Here is a 17,386-nt window from a genome sequence, read left to right as displayed (position 1 = left end):
ATTTGACTGTGGAAAACAAAACATTGCCAAAACCAATAAAAACTTTTAAAGTAGGAAATCTACGTGCTGCATGCGAGACTTTTTGTCAGAACCAAAAATGTTGTGACTCTTTTTCCAAAGCAACGGTGCAATCTCATTCGACAATCTGTATGACACTGCTGCCCATATTAAACGTGAAGGCGCCGCAGAGCCATGAGGGACACTGGGCTGGTATCAGGTAATCACACAATGATATCCCAAACAGGGCGCGCTTTGTGAAGTGGCCGAGGCGCCTTCCTGTCAGTAAGGGCTTTGTGTACACAGGAAATCAATAAAGCAGCGGGAAGAACACTATAAACTCACCAGCAGTATGTCAGCCACAATGGCCCAGTTCAACGATAAAAGAAGCTCCCCCAGCGCAATAAAAATCTGCAGAGAGAAAAACAGCAATTAATGATCTGCCATTTTATAGAAGGTAGTGTCAGCACTGTGTCATGGCGGCCTTGTTCACTGGGCGCTGCAGCGCACCTGGCTGCAGAGGTCAGGACTGGCCAGTATCTGCCACAACAAGAGGGCCTTTTACTCCGACCAGCAAGGTAAATATAGACTAACAAGCACTGGCAATGCCAATCCGTCTAGCGTACGAATGAAAGTGCCTTTTGTGTGACTGATGTGTTTAAGCATTAACTATGTCACTACACACACGCTATCACTTGCATTCATCCATTCATTCACAGACTCATTATTTCATTCACCCTGTAACACAACAGCAATAAAACACAAACACAACACCATATGCAAGATAATTTAAAAGAATACAAGAAGAAAAAAGAAAACATGCTGCCATCTAAACATGCTTGCAATAGAGAAACGAAACATAGCAGCAGTTGTCCGTTCTGCAAAGGTATTGTAGCCTGTTGCTGATTTAAAGTTCCAGTATGGTTGCCATCTTGAAATTGTGACATCGTAATACACTACGAGCAACAGAGTTCCATAATGATCTCCTGGGTTAGAGGAAATGGCCACATGGGATGCAAAGCACTGCAGATGAAATGAGCGGCAAGCAACCCGTTAGCACTGCCTGGACAGATATAGGCCCTCATTCCGACCCTTGCGGGCCGGGGACGACGGAAGCACCGCCAACAGGCTGGCGGTGCTTCCTGGGCCATTCTGACCGCGGCGGTAAAGCCGCGGTCAGAAAACCGGGTCCGGCGGTCTCCCGCCAGATTTCCCCCGGTTGCCCAAATCCGCCATGGGGATTCTGACCCCCTTCCCGCCAGCCTGTTTCTGGCGGTTTTTACCGCCAGGAACAGGATGGTGGGAACGGGTGTCTAGGGGCCCCCTAACAGGGCCCCAGCCTGCTTTTCACTGTCTGCTGTGCAGACAGTGAAAAGCGCGACGGGTGCAACTGCACCCGTCGCGCACACCTGCAACACCGCCGGCTCCATTCGGAGCCGGCTTCAGTGTTGCAGGCCTCTTTCCCGCTGGGCCGGCGGGCGCTACCTTGGGTAGCGCCCGCCGGCCCAGCGGGAAAGTAGGAATAGCACCAGCGGTCTTTTGACCGCGGTGCGGACAAATGGCGGTTCCCGCCAGGCGGGCGTTGACCGCCGCCCGCCGGGGTCAGAATGACCCCCATAGTATCCTCTAAAGAAACATTAAAATGAGAAGAAGAGAAGCAAAGAAAGGAACGTTGTAAATAAAGGACTGGCCAACCATAGATATACACATGATCAGATAATGCCATCAGAAAACAAATGACTGCAGTGGACTGAACCATTATCCCTTGCAAACCCTGCCGTGTATGGAAGTTGAGTACAGATGGCACTCAGAAAGACTAATGTAGACCAATGGCAGAAGAGAGATGACCTAAAGGCCCTCTAAGTATCTATATGAAATTACATGAAAAGTACAATTGGCGAATCAAAATACTCTCTCTCTTAAGAGGGCATCGCAAGGATTCTGAAAGTGCAAAATTTCTATACCCATGGTTTGTCAGAGTGGGTAGCCAGCACCACAACTCTTGCCTACTACAGTAATCTGCGAGATTGCATGCAACACAATGCATATCTGTAGGCTTTAAAGCAGAAGTAATAACAATATACCCTTAAATGCATATTGACTTCAACACATGGTTCTCACAATCAATATGTCATCCCTACTGCCTTTAGTGTAACTTTCCACTTTAGAGACTCAGGCCACCAACCTTTATCACTGGCTTGTCATCATAACCAACTCAGACCTACTGTGTTTTTGATAGGAGCTTTCCCACAAGGCAGTCATCAGGCATACTGTAATTAAATTACAAATATGTGCAAAGTACAGTTGTCAAAACCATTTAAAACCCTACTAATAGAACCTAATAAAGATTGGCATAGTGCAAATTGCTTATCCACATAGGGCCATATTTATACTTTTTGACGCAAAACTGCGCTAATGCAGTTTTGCGTCAAAAAAATTAGCGCCGGCTAATGCCATTCTGAAGCGCCATGCGGGCGCCGTATTTATTCAATGACGTTAGCCGGCGTTAGCCGCCGGCGCTGCCTGGTGTGCGTGAAAAAAAACGACGTACACCAGGCAGCGCTGGCGTAGGGGGATATGGAGCTTGGGCGCCAAAAAATGGGGCAAGTCAGGCTGAGGCAAATTTTTCGCCTCAACCCGATTTTTGCCATTTTTTTCGACTCCCAACCCCCATTGAAATGACTCCTGTCTTAGCAAAGACAGGAGTCATGCCCCCTTGCCCAATGGCCATGCCCAGGGGACTTCTGTCCCCTGGGCATGGTCATTGGGCATAGTGGCATGTAGGGGGGCACAAATCAGGCCCCCCTATGCCACAAAAAAATAAAATAAAAAAACTTACCTGAACTTACCTTAATGTCCCTGGGATGGGTCCCTCTAGCCTTGGGTGTCCTCCTGGGGTGGGCAAGGGAGGCAGGGGGTGTCCCTGGGGGCATGGGAGGGCACCTCTGGGCTCCTTCCGAGCCCACAGGTCCCTTAACGCCTGCCCTGACCAGGCGCTAAAAAACGGCGCAAAAGCGGCCGGAAGTCATTTTTTTTGACCCGCCCACTCCCGGGCGTGAATTTTGCCTGGGAGTGTAAATACGGCACACATGCCTCGGAGTCAATTTTTTAGACAGGAACGCCTACCTTGCATATCATTAACGCAAAGTAGGTGTCCACGCTAAAAAATGACGCAAACTCCATGGACTTTGGCGCTAGACGCGTCTAACGCCAAAGTATAAATATGGAGTTAGTTTTGGGGAGGAATTGCGTCAAAAAAAACTACGCAATTCCGGCGCAAACAGAGTATAAATATGCCCCATAGTGTGTTCAGAACATCAACACCCTTGCCTACTATAATAATCTGCATACTTCCATGTAACAAAATAGCCTGCCTACAGACTTGAACACGGTGTAATAACAATCAACACTTAAAAGCGTACTGTGTTTAACACATACTTTTCACAATAAGTAAGGAAGGTCTTCTTACTTTGTCATACCTTTTCATTATAAACAGATCACAAGTAAGGAATCGGACATAACGTTTTCCCAGTGAATCAGTAGGGCCTCTAGCCTTTACCAGTGGCTTACCTCTGTATGCAACCCAGGCCTACTGAAATGCACATAAAGTGGCAACCACCCGGCACACATTTATACAATTACAAATATGTACAAAATTGCAGTTGGCAAAACAATATTCAAACCTACGCAAAAGGGCCTAACAAGAATCGTCACAGTGAATTTCTACTCCCAGTGTCAGAGTGAGTGATAACACCAAAATGCGTCCCTACTATGGTGATGTGTAATTCCAAGTAACCAAACATCTTTTTACAGCCTCTAGCATAATGTGATAACAATCCACTGTGAGAGAGCTATTGACTTTACCATGTGGTTTTCACAATAAATAAGAAGGATCCTGCCTTTGTAATAACCATTCATGATAAACGGGGCAGACCTATGGAATCTTGCATAACATTTCCATACACACCTGTAGCTGTTATAATTGGCTTGTCACCACGACAAAACTACATACTGAAGCCTGAAGTTAATGATGGAAGGAGAAAGCTCTAGGACTGAAATACATTTCTCACGACTGCCCTCCTCCCATTTGTGCTGCTGGAGGAGAAAAACAAACACTATAAATTATCTAATTATTAAAGACACAATAACAGCATTACACTGTCAGATATGTGTCTCTGAATATTCAGCCTCAATTAGCCATACTGCTGCTGGCTCAGGCAGCTGGATAAATATATAAAACAATCACAGACATGTGAAAGGGAAGCACCTTTTTCTGTGGAAGCACAGAAGTTATAGCTAATCAAAACATACTTCTGACTACTCCACATATGGGAGGATCCAAAGCCCCTCTCTCGAGTACTCCTGAATGCAGTTTTTTAGGTTGATCACGTTATGTTTGGCGACAGCTGTGCTGTCAAGCCAGACCTACAAAAGGTAGTGTACAAAAAAGCTTTATTCGTTCAAGTGGGAAAGTAAAGATATCAAATTGTAAAACAGCAATGAACTATTTCAAAAAGCTCCATGCAACATTCAATAAAATATTGAGTTGCTTTATGTAGTTTTAGCGACCACACACATCCCAGTGGTCTTCAAGTGAGCAGTGGAGCTACTCCTAAAAGACTGAACCTTGTTGAAGATGGATACGAAAGTGATAGTATGGATGGTGTTAAATGGCCAGCTTCCCGAGACTAAGCTGGTTTGGTACCTGTGTAAATCTAAACTTAGAGGCCTGGCTCTGTGAATTGTAGATGGGGGCGTCTCTAACTCCAAGATGATATCTTTTCTAATTATACCTGGGAGGAATTTTCAATTCCACCAGCAGAATTGGAGGAACTTTGGAAATTCCACGTTACTTTTGTAAAGCAGAATTAGTGATAAATTATATTTCTGCCGCTCCACCAGTGGAATTAGAAATTATGCAGTGGTTTCTAAAGTTTAGAAACCACTGCATACAACTCAGCGACATTGCATACTCTGCAATGACTGAAAGTGCACAAAGGCATCAAGTGGTATTTGGCTGCGCTATTTTCTTAAGCAAATTACATTCTTGCATCCTTTTTTGGACATGAGGGTGCCTTTTGACCTAAGAAAATAGTGGTAAATGCCCACCCCGCCCCATCGCAGATTGCTGTAAAACCTGGTGGAATTTTAATGCAGTTCTGTGGAATCAAACTTTACAAATTCCACCCACCCCTAGTTCGAACTCTAAAATGGCTATTACTGTAGCTCCCTATCCCTAAGATCATTATGCATCTGGCATTAATATGGCTACATCACCGAATCTAAGATGGCTGCATCCCTTGGCTTAAGATCACTACCGCTGTCACTGTAGGATAGGTTCCACCCTTAACCCTAAGGGGGCAACGTCTCTACTCCTCGAACAGAAACCTCTCGTAAGTTTGTAACTTTAACACTCAAATTAATATCTCTTTGACCTTCACAATGGCAATCTCTGTGATTATAATAAGTGTAGAACTCTGACCTCCCTAAGCATGTCCTGCCTGTCGTACAGTGCTCTGATGCCTGAAATGACAAGATCTGTGCTCAACCACAATAATAACTACATAAATACAGTAAATGAATGCCTGACAAACCCTTGATTTGATGTCTCTCTGATTATAAGATTAAGGGTCCCCTTTGGTCCACAAATTGTCACCCTACTGACTCTAACATGGTCATCCACCTACCTCACTGTACGCCCCCTTCCTCTTTAGCACTACGATGGCACCTCTCGGGGCACAGTCCTCACCATCTGTAGCTGGGCACTACTGATGTAGTTTCTAGAATGTCTAGGAAGCACCTATTGGAAAGTTACAATGAAACACTTGGGCCCTTATTAGGAGTTTCGCGGGTGGAAAAGGCCACCCGCCAACCTCCCACAGGTCAGGGAACCGCCAGTGCGTCAGCCTTCCCGCTGGCCCTATTATGTTTCCGCCCGTTGGAGCAGCGGGAAACGCACAACAACATTGACGCTGGCTCATAATAGAGCCGGCGGCAATGCTGTTGTGCGTCGGGTACACCAGTACCCGTTGCACAAATCACTTTCTGCAAAGCAAAAGCAGGCAGTGATTTGCGCAACACGGCTGGCCGGGGGGGCCCAGCACTGCCCATGTCAAGGCCCCCAGCACCCTGTGTCCTCCAGTCTTTACATGGCAGTGAAACCACCATGTAAACGCCGGCAGAGAGAGGGGTCGAAATCCCCAGGGCAGCGCCGCCTTGGTGGATTAGGACCGCAGCACCACCAGGCCGTCTGGCGGCTGAAAAGTGGCAGTGCCGGTGGTCAGGCCGTAGCGCTTTTGCCATACTCATAATGTCGCGGTCGGACCACTCTTTGGTGGTCTGGTAACCGGCAGGGTCATAATGAGGCCCTCGGTTTTCCAAAACAATGATTTATGCACATCACACAACACTGTATAGCAGCAGGTGAGTTACATTGTTCCTGAAATGTATCACCTGTTCTTGGAGGTCCCTTGAGCTTGCTTTCCAGGTCACAGCTTTTGCTTATAATAGATCCTCTACTTTTAGCAGTAGCAGCCAGAGGACTGTATACGGTTTATTCAAGTATACTGGATCTAAAAACATGATAAGTGGTGCTATTCAGGGTGGAATAGGGTATGTACAGAGAACATCTTCCAAGAAATGGCTACTGTCTCACCCACATACTTCTGCCTTCCTCCTCAGGAAGACAGACCTCACAAGGAAGACCAATTCCTACAGACGTAGCATGGAACAGACGCCTAATTTTAGAGAGATGGTTCTGATATAATTTCCATCACTGCCACTGCTGTGCAAGACAGCCATAAAAATTGAAAAATCCCAGCATATCCGGGACATTTTGAATGTGGATTCTGGAAATGTACAAACACTTTGAGGGTAGACTCCAGTAACCGTGTGTTATGATGACACTTCCACCACGCCGGAGAGGCAAGGTGGAACTGCCAGGATGGTGTTTCCCCGCCACTCCTGCGACAGCTTTCGCCATGCAAAGTTAACGTTCACGATTAAAGCACACATTAACCCCTAAGGCTGTACTCATGTTGTATGAACTAACATTGACAACCAAGTAGGACAAACTGGGGAGGGACTTACACTAAAACATATGTTCCTATGTGAGCACCAGAGAAAATTACAGGTTTCAGTATACACATCCCGGGGAGCACAGTTTTATATTACTGTCTGCATGTAGCATAGTGAAGTGCACTGACTGATCTTCTGAATATAGCACACACGCAGACATATAGCAGCTACCCATCTCCCACAGTGCTTCATTTCTTTAAAATAAATACATGCTAGGATCAAAGGTATTTCTCAAGAGATCACTGAAGCTTGCACCACCCATTGCTGCCTTCAGCGCTGCCAAATCCCAGAACCAACACAACTACTAATCATCAAACCCCTACAAGTGCACCAATTTGGATTATTCCAGGCCACCCAAAATTGTACAAATGGTCTAGCTGTGCCAGCAGTATCCATTTTGGGTGATGCTCACCTAGCAGTATCCATGTTTAATGTAGGGGTAGGCAATAAATTCCACTCCACCAGTGGAGTTGGTGAAGCTTTGGCCACTCCGCATTACGGATGTAATAGGGAGTTTTGGGGAAATTCCCCCACCCACTCCGTAGTGAGGATTTTTCTCGCGTGTGGCTCACTAACGTTATATTGGCAAGCACGAGCGAGATTTGGCATCCCCTAATGTGATTTTCGGTCGCTAGGAGGGTACCCAGCAAATAGACAATCTATTTGAGGGGCAGCAAAATCAAATAAAGAAGCAGCGTCCTCTGTCTTGCCATGTGGTGCCATTTGCGCTGATTTTTCAGCACAGACTGAGCTCCCAGCGCTAAAAATCAGTGTGAGCTGTGCAACATGCCTAATTCTGCCTGTGTGAGGAAGTCTGCCGAATCTTGCGGTGTTTTCATCTCTGAAATCCTCTGAAATCTGCAGAGTTAAACTCTGCCCACCCCTGGTTTAATGCATATTTAATTGTTAAACACTGTAGTGATGTGCTCAATTCCAAACTCGACAAACAGCACCACCATGGGGTGACCTATCATAAGTGCCAGTGTTGAGAGTTATGTGCCAGTGCCAAGCACCGGCAAACACTGTCTTCATTTAAGCACTGAATTCTCACAGAACATTATCCCTGTACATATCGTGCACACCATATACTGTTCGACCTTTTGACACAACTACTTCAACCACATAGTCATCAAAAGTTTGCACAAATTCTGAGTCAATGCCAGTTTGAATACTGCAGACTCTCAGTCGGTCACAATGCACAGCAGAGCACCAGCAGATGAATCTTGTTGCTGGCCCCAGGTCATTACCAGTAATTTCATTACTCTGAGCCCTAGTTTTCCTCTTCACAGTCCTCACCAACTGAGCCCCAGCCTTGACCACAGACAGCGTTTCACCTACCAAAGTAAAGTGATACTAAAAACTTCTGGTTTCGTATGACAAATCCTGCCCCCTTACACAGAAACGAAACAGGAATAACCTAAGGATGCCTTCTTGTCTTCCAAGCCTTAAAACTCCTCTGTGGCACTGTGACAACACAACAGGGAGTTGAGAGATAGGAAAAGAGAATTGGGAGATGGAAGACCAGGATTAGAAGTAATGAAGATTGCCTATAAGTAACAGTGTCATTAATTCTTTGTCCTCCTCGTCCCAGTCCTTACGAATTGAGTTGTGCCCAAACTACAAGAATTGCCACATGGCAACATGGAATAAAAGGAAGGCAAAGGGTGTCCACCATGATCTCTTCCATACTTCTCTATATAATATATTTTGTATCACCAAAAGGAAAAAAGACATAGCAAATTCATGAGTAAGCAGCACTCAGACCATGAGAGGCAAAATTCATGGAAAAACCTCTACCAACTTGCAAATGATAGTGTGACATCAATGTGTAGGGAGTAGGCCAACAGACAACATTACATAAATCCCTCAGAGAAGCTCTTTTAAAAGCAGCCCAGCTGAGTGGCCCTGCACTGTCCCAGGTCAAAAAATCACCCTTTGCCTCTAGTCAGTGGAAATGAAAAAAAGATACATTTACTCAAGGTCGCTGGAAGGACCTCAAGACATGGCTCTTCGACTGAACCACAGCTACCAGTCAGATCAGCAGCCCTCCCCCCTCCAGGGCCTTGACACACTTATGGGTGATTAGTCGCGCTATACAAACCACTGACTGCTGAAGATGGGCATCTTCCTTGCCCTAATAAACCAAAGGCAACAAATAAGAACTTTGTCTTGACAAAGGGTCAAGACCTCCTGAAGTAAACAGTGGCATATGAACATTCAACAGATGTAAATATCCCTCAACTTCTGAAGAAGGACAATGGAAAAACAGGGAAGACTAAATCATAGGTGCAGTGGAACCCTGAGAATATTTTTGGTAGGAAACCAGGAGAAGATGTAAAACTGCATTACAAGGGAAGATTTTTAGCCAGCCAGCAGGACTCCGCCCGCCATATTACAAGCTGTAATACAGCTTGGCAGAGTCATTCTGGTGTGGTGGTGGCGGCGAGGGAAGACCGCCAGGACACTCCCCCTCCCGGATGTCCCCCTCGACTGAGGAGGTAACTGGGCATCCGAAGGGAGGGTGGGGGAAAGGGTCTGTGTGTTTGGGTGCATGTGTGCATGTTTGCAGAGGGGGGTGATGAATGTGTGCGTGTATGTGCACGTGAATGGGGGTGTCTGTGTTGATGAATGTGAGTGAGTGGGTGTGTCTGAGTGCATGTATGCATATGCTGAATGGGTGTGTATGTGTATGCATGCATGAGTGAAAGGGTGTGGGGGGGGTGTGTGGACGGGTGGGGGGGATGTGCGCATGTGTGCGGACATGTGTGTATGTGTGTGCCAGCGACAAAAATGAAGATTCCTGTCACCAGGTGCATGACCGCACCCCGCCACGGAAAGCCTGGTGGTTTGCAGCTGTGTAATTGGATTGGAGGTGCTCGCCGCAGCAGTAGGACCGCCACCAGTCTCATGACCACCAGCCTCGTAATGAGGGCCTCAGGATAACAGAAAAAATGCATAGATCAGGTTCCGAGGCCATGCATTTAACAGGTCGTGTGTCATCCATGCTTTTAAAGATGGAATCAGTGAGCAAATGTTTCCCAGGAGGGTGCTGGACTCTGAGGCAAAAATATGTATCCAAGGTTGACCAAACCAAGATACAATCTCCTGAAACACTAATGGGTATAACCTCATTGTCATCAAGGTAAAAACAAATCTGATTAGATGGTCAGCAGGCCCCTTCACCTTCTGTAGGGGATAGAACGCTGCCAAATGAAAGATATACTACTCTGCCCACAGGGTGATCCAGTGAGCCAGGGCAGCTAACATCAGATTCCCAGGGCTTCCCTGACTATTTATGTAGGAGCAGGATATCTGATTTTCCATCCTGACACAATCCGCATGAACCCCGAATGAACATTATGAAATACAATAAAGCCTGGCCCCAACACCTTGAAATTTGAGCAGGGGCGTATCTACAGTTGGTGAAGCAGGTACAATGCTACTGAGATCCAGAAACAGGGGGCCCATTGAATCCTGACAACCTCTGTATTTTACTACCCCAGCAGCAGTCAAAGGGGGCATTTACCTTGCCTGCACAAGGGCCCATGGGATCCTTGCTACTCTACTGCACTGGATAATCCCAGGCTCTTCTGCAATGACCTTAATCCCTATCCCACAGAGTCACCCTAACCTCTTTTGCTGGCATTTATTGTCAGGGTGAATAGGGAGGGAATGGAAAGAGACACCCACTTGTCCACGTTTGCTGGATGAACACATCATGGAAGGGCTTGATGAATGTATGGTGTCACTGGAACTCATAGTTAAAGGAAGATGGGCTTCAATATTTCGTAAGGTGCTGCACTAGAGGCTGCAGAAGACTAGTCAATCATGGAACCACCAACAGGATAGGAGCCGCCATCTCCTTCGCCCCCAGCCATTCCATGGCTGATGCATAATTCTTGAGCAGCAAAGTCAGGCAAAAGGTAAATTCTGGATTTCTCAACTGAAGGAAAATTACCTTTCCCAGGTCTGTCTAGACCACTACTGTAATAAATGGAGAGTCTGAGATGGAGCAAGGTGTGACCTCTTCAGTCTGATTACCTATCCAAAGAACTAGACCGTCTGTCAACTTCTTGAACATCCTCGAGTCCCTTGAAAGAGAAGATGCATATCTTATGCAGTAACATGGGTAAGGAAAACATTGAATCCTCCTGGAATGAAGAATTACCCTCAGGGGAGCCAAAACATAAGTAAATACCCTCGGGCCAAATGGTAGGACAGTGGCACGATAATGAGGATCCAGGATGCAGAAATCATAGAAAACTGTGATATTCCGGATATGCATACAAGCATGGTTAGGTCCAAAGATGCATAATAGCCCATGAGTAATGTAGGAGGTCACATTTTTCAGGTCCATAATAAGAATGAACTCCCCAGACTGTTTCTGAGTTAGAAAATGGAAGCAATAAAAACCTAACTTCTGTTCCATCTCCACAACTTGAGTAATGATTGCATTTAACAGAATTTCTTGAATGCTTTTATGGGAGAGCTTCTTGATTTAGAAGACAGAAAGAAGCAGGTGTAATCTTGAAATTGTTAGGACGAGGATATGAGAATTTAATTCTGCAACCCTGGTGAATCATTTGGTGGACCCACGTATCTTATATGGAACTGTCCCAATCCTTGGCAAAATGTTTCAGATTACCTCACACAGGAGCGTGTTTGTAAATTTCAATTGACATATAGTCAGGATTTTGTTGTGTCCACAGCTTTGACCTCTCACTTGTTGCTCCATAATTGACAAATTAGGGGTGCACTAATTTCCTTGCTGCATACAGTCTGCAAGAGCTTGAAAATCCCTTAGAAAATATTGTACTCTATAAATTGCGTAGAAGTTGCACAGAGAAACGCCAACCTTTTTATCCACAAGGTCGAAGGGGGTATATACTAGGAGATGATAAACCCTTGAGAGGACAATCTGGCCATTAAAGGGGCCATCAAAGAGTCCCCTTTGATAATAGGAGAGAACTCTTCATTGGATCCTGCATAGGTTTTCAGTGAGATAGGAATCTTGAAAGGTTCAGCTTCTATATCTATTTCAATTTGTTGCCAGGAGTTTACGTATGGCATTAGGTAGAGGGAATCGTTCACTCTCTTTTCATTGATATTGCTGAAAAAAGTCCTCTTCATCATCCACCGTTATTGTCATCAAGTGCCAATTCTCTCTAATATGTTGAAGAACTTCCTTTAGATTTGCAAAGGGCTATAGTGCTCTCTGATATCTTGTTCTTCTTCAGGCTCACCAGGATCAGCATAAGCTGCGGTTTTAGCTATTTATCAACAGGATCCTCCTTTGCTGATAAGGCAGCAGCTGCAGAAATATTTATCATAAACTATGTCAGAGTAGTTTTCCTATTTTCTTAGAAGAACTGGGGTCATCGTCATGCTTTGGCTTTTCTGAACATTTTTTCTGCTTCATTGTGCATGAAAGTATTCCAAAACTCGGACAGAGCATGCCTTCCCACTTGGACCCTGTTTCTATAGAAACAAGATCATGAGATGCCACACAGTCTCATGATACTGTCACTATTGAGGACTCAGGCATACAGCAGCAGACATGGACTAGGAGCAACGCACAGGAGCTAAAGGCCAGCTTGACCACTTATTAAGGCCACTATAAACATAGGAGGTAAACAAGGAGTCTGCAGGAAATTGGGTTACTGGGTGAGGGGAGTGAAAATCAAGTAGCAACCACAATGTCAGTGTGAAACACCAGCAAACCCCACAATAATTATCCTTAACCTTCTGGTAGCTTGGCACAAAAATAGTAGTGGTAAAGTGAAAACACAACACAAGAAAAATCCAACAGCAATTTAGAAAAATAGAATAAAATGTAATAATTGATTTAACACCAAAACAACAAAAAATCAATTAGTAGAACCAGAGATATGCAATTTTAAAGATTTAGGTAAAAATAGCGCTTACAAGCACAAAGTGACAACTGTGGTTATCTGGTCACGACGGAACGGGACAAAGTCAAAAGTTCAGGCTGACTGTGATGGAGCGCAGTCCTGATACAGGCACCAAGTTAGTCCTGCTAAGAAATGTACCTTAACACCCAGTTGCAGAGAGTTGCGTTGTGCACCAGTGATCCCGAAATGCACCACGCAGTGTTGGACACAACTCGCTGAAAGGGGTGTGATGCAGGCTTGTGCCAAGACTGTATCATACTGCATTGGTTCCAATGAGCAACTGCAAGGTCCCTATTGAGAATGCGTTGTGCTGCATTGGACAGGATGAGGCACTGCAAAGAGCTCCATTGGATTTGGATCACGCTGTGTCTTTGCTGATAACCCCACTGCTGGACTAGAAGAGCACCTTTAGCCCCCCTTCCAAGGGTCCAAGACTGGAAGGGCACCTTTTGGGGAAGTTGGGACTCCTAGCAGGCAGAGTCTAGCTGAAGGGTTCAAGATGGTTGGAGCCTTTTCTTTCCCTGAGGCTCTGATCATGAGGCCAGCCAATTAGACTTTGGAGTCACTCTGGTGTCCTGGGTTCATGATGCAGGTCTAGTCTCTCCCTCAGGCAGCAGGGCAGCAGAGTAGCAGGGCAGTCCTTCCTGCAGCAGAGCAGCACAGCTGGCATTCTTTTGAGTTTTGTTCAGATTCACAAGTGTACTGAAGAGTTGGGTGAGAAGCTTCTACAGTCCTCGCCCTGCAAAGGTGTCTGGAAATTCCTTCCTCCCTGCTCTGGCCCCAACTTGACTGTGAGCACATAAGACTAGTGTGAAATCCTTTGTAAGAGTGCTGACGCAGAGCCTTTGTGATGTGTAAGTGGTACGTGACAGCTCCTCCCCCTTATCCTGACAGAGATGGCCTATCCAGCCAACACCTATTCCCCCAACTGCCAGCTACACCAAATCATGTGATCTAGGATTCAGGCAGCAGGCACTAAGTGGTTATGACAACAAACTGCCAACTTTCTCAAAATTGTATTTTCAGAACTGTAACTTAAAGTCCAACTTTACTATTAAGAGGTTTTAAAGTACTATTCTGTAGAGACCAAGCTTGATGTTCCTACCTGCTCCCAATTGAAATATGTCACTTAATACATGTAATAGGCCCAGTGTTACCTATGAGAGCTATGGAGAAAGCTATGAAAGAGGCAGGCCTTGCAGTAGTGAAAATGAGTTTAAAGGTTTTTCCCTACTAGGACATGTAAAAGGTAAAAGTACATGGCAAAAGTAAATTCACTACGCCCCACCCTATGAGTTGCTTAAAGCCTAACCTATGGGCAACTCACATATATATTAAAAAGGAAGGCTTAGGCCTGGCAAAAGGTTCATTTTTCCAGTTCGAAAATGGCAGTTTACACACACATGCTGCAAATGGAGGCCTAACAGGGGCGTAACAAAGACCCTCACTGCCCCTGCAGTGTGGGGGGCCCTCTAGCTCCACACTGTGCACGGACGGCAGGCCCCTGACTGAGTCCAGTGGGAGGGGGCCCTACAGGTACTTTGCAGAGGTGCCACTTTAGGTTTTGTTATGCCACTGAGGCCTGAGACATGTTTAAAGGGCTTCTTAAGTGAGTGCCACAATCAGTGGAGCAGGCCCACTAGTAGCATTTAATTTCCAGAAACTGGGCATATGTAGCACTATGGACCATTAGTAAATTAAATGTGCCAGTTGGATGAAAGCCAAAATTACCACGTTTTGAGGAGAGAGCACGCGCATGAATGGGCAGATGTCGACCACATTTCCCATCTGCAGAGGAACTCGCAATCTTTGCCCTCTCTCACCCATGCTCTTTGCACTATATATGGAGCCACACTGGCCCAGCGCATTCGCAACAATCCATCAGGGGGATCCCATTTGGAGGAGAGGAGCACACCATTAGTCTCTATGCAGACATCGTCCTTGTGGCCCTGGAGGAATCCTTCACCTCACTCCCAGCCTTCCTGTCTGAACTGGAACCTTTCGGACAGGCAGTGGGGTTTTAGGTGAATGTGCAAAAATCCCAGGCACTTACTTTGTCTCCCACTCCAGACACCCAAGAGGTCCTTGCTCATAATCACCCACTTCAATGGGCGCCAACTTCTATCCCCTACCTACTCTCAACTACCAGATCTTACATCAGCAGGTTAAATCGGACCTTAACAGATGGAGGCCATATTGCTTCTGCCGGTTGGGTCAGGTGGCAGCCCCGAAGATGTCGATCCTACGTAAGATACTATTCCTCTTTTGGGTTCTACCTGTGGCGCCTCCCACTGGAACCCTCCGGGCCCTGCAACAAGATCTGAACCACTTTGTATGGGTTGGTAGTCGTTTGGACATGCAGAAGGAGCTGAGCTACAGACCCCCGCACAAGAGTGGGCTTGGCATCCTGAACCTGCTGTGCTACTATCAGGCTGCCCAACTTAGATTCCTTCTTGAGTGGTGCTGAGAGGAATTTGAAAAGCATTGGCTTTTCATGGGCAGAGCAGTGGCGGGGCAACACCTTTGGAAGATCCCCTTTTTACACAAACATGCTCGGCCACGAAGCATTTACTTCTCCCCCATTACCTAATCTACCCTGAAACTGTGGGACCGGGTGGCCGAGGGGGTTGGCCTGACCTCATTCCCATCCCCACAGACTCCCATTGTCGGTAATCCAGACTTTACTCCAGGTCTCAATGCAATCAATTTCCAACACTGGCACAAAGCTGGATGCTGGTCTGAAAGTCACTTGTTTAACGAAGAGGGTCCTGTCCCCTTTGAGCAACTCAGATCGGATTATGCAATATCTGAAAAAGAGCAGTTGCATTATCTGCAGATTAGACACTGGGTGATGCACCCATCATTTTGCCCAGGGGCACAACGCATCCTTACTATTTTTGAAAAATGGCTGGCTATCAAAACATCAGACAGACACCTCATCACTGTCCTTTCTAGCCTTCTCGGTCCTGTCCCAACACAAGAGAAATCAACTGGCCAGCAATGCTGGGAATCCGAACTTGGCTGCACCCTGACACAGGAAGAATGGGGGAAATTTTCTATTGCGTACAACTTACAGCCCGTAACACAGCCAGTATTAAGACGGCCATGAAGATCGTCACATACTGGTACCTTACTCCAGTCCGTCTGCATCTGGGAAACCCGCACGCACACCTGAATGTTGACGTGGCTGTGGCTCCCTCAGTACATTGTTACATTTCTGTGGGAATGTCTGAAACTTATTTCCTATTGGACGCAACTGCTGGACACGGTCGATACCCACCTGAATACTCAGCTCCCCCGCTTTCCTGCCTATACCCTCCTGGAGTTACCCAATGCATTCACCTTCCTCCTAAAATTCTGCCGAGGACGCCAGATTGGTTTAGCGCTGGGAGCAGCCTTACAAAATAATCTGGCACACTGGGGCATGGGACAGCTATCTACCTTTCAGGGATGGTTGCACCACCTTTGGTATATCCTGGGTATGGAAAGATTGACCATCACTCTCTCCATACAAAGCATTTCATACTTGGAGATTTGGCACCCCTTAACTTTCCACAGAATTTCCCGAACAAACCTGCCCTAGATACCTTTGGATCCTTTTTCTAATCCTCCGGAAGCAGCCAACCATAAAGAAGCTGATTAGTTGATCACACTGGAGACAGGGAGCTACCCTTTAGGTTCCCCATCTCCAGTGTGACCAACTAATCAGTGTCCTTATGGTATTATATTCACACACACTGTAGGTCTCAGGGGGAGGGTAGTTAGGGGAAGTTTTGTTTCTTCAGATCTAATTTACGGAGGATGAGCTGTTCGCTCAAGGTTGGGCTGTTATTTGTTTGACTGTTTGAAATTCACTAAAGAGATTTGAACCATAACCCTTAGAGCTTTCCATTGAATATGCCTCTAGAATATGCTCACATTTCCTGCTCAAGGACTCAGGTGGCAGTCTCTCAAGCAAAGAAAACAACCGCATTCATCACGCTCAGATGCCCCATTTCTCCTTCTTGGGGCTGGAGCTGTGTCCATGAGTAGTGTAGGCAATTGTCTAGGGTCCTTCTTCCTAAAGCGATAAGGTTGGCATAGAAACAGTTATTTTAATTTGGCCCCTGAGCATCCCCACCCTGCCTAACCAAATGCCTAGCGCTCCCAGTTGTTAGCAATGAAGTCCTCACCAACGCTCTCTGTACTGTTATGTCCTCACCGCTTAGTCTCTGTACTGACCTCCACATGTCTAAATCTGGAGCCCTCCACCTTTACTCTGTATACCGCAAGCCTCTACCCGCATCTCACTTCTCTATTTCCATCTCATGTGTCTGTAACTCTCCTCCACCTACTTAACCTCTCTCGCTCTCTCTTAATTGCATCTCTTTTTATCTCACCTCTCTACAGCTCTCTCTAGA

At 46.1% G+C, this 17,386-nt stretch overlaps 1 protein-coding gene across 1 annotated transcript in view; it reads right to left on the bottom strand.

Annotated features, from left to right (window-relative positions):
- The window catches only part of LOC138286527 (protein spinster homolog 3-like), a 389,154-nt gene that overhangs the window by 166,930 nt on the left and 204,838 nt on the right, over nucleotides 1–17,386 (bottom strand). Inside the window, exon 9 of the mRNA XM_069226888.1 lies at nucleotides 343–408. Within this exon, the coding sequence (XP_069082989.1) occupies nucleotides 343–408 (66 nt within the window). The remainder of the gene's footprint in view (nucleotides 1–342; nucleotides 409–17,386) is intronic.

This window comes from Pleurodeles waltl, chromosome 3_2 (genome assembly GCF_031143425.1).
Source record: "Pleurodeles waltl isolate 20211129_DDA chromosome 3_2, aPleWal1.hap1.20221129, whole genome shotgun sequence".
NCBI classification, from domain to species: Eukaryota; Metazoa; Chordata; class Amphibia; order Caudata; family Salamandridae; genus Pleurodeles; species Pleurodeles waltl.
Note: the sequence above shows the minus strand (reverse complement) of the source record. Positions and strands in the feature narration are given on the sequence as shown.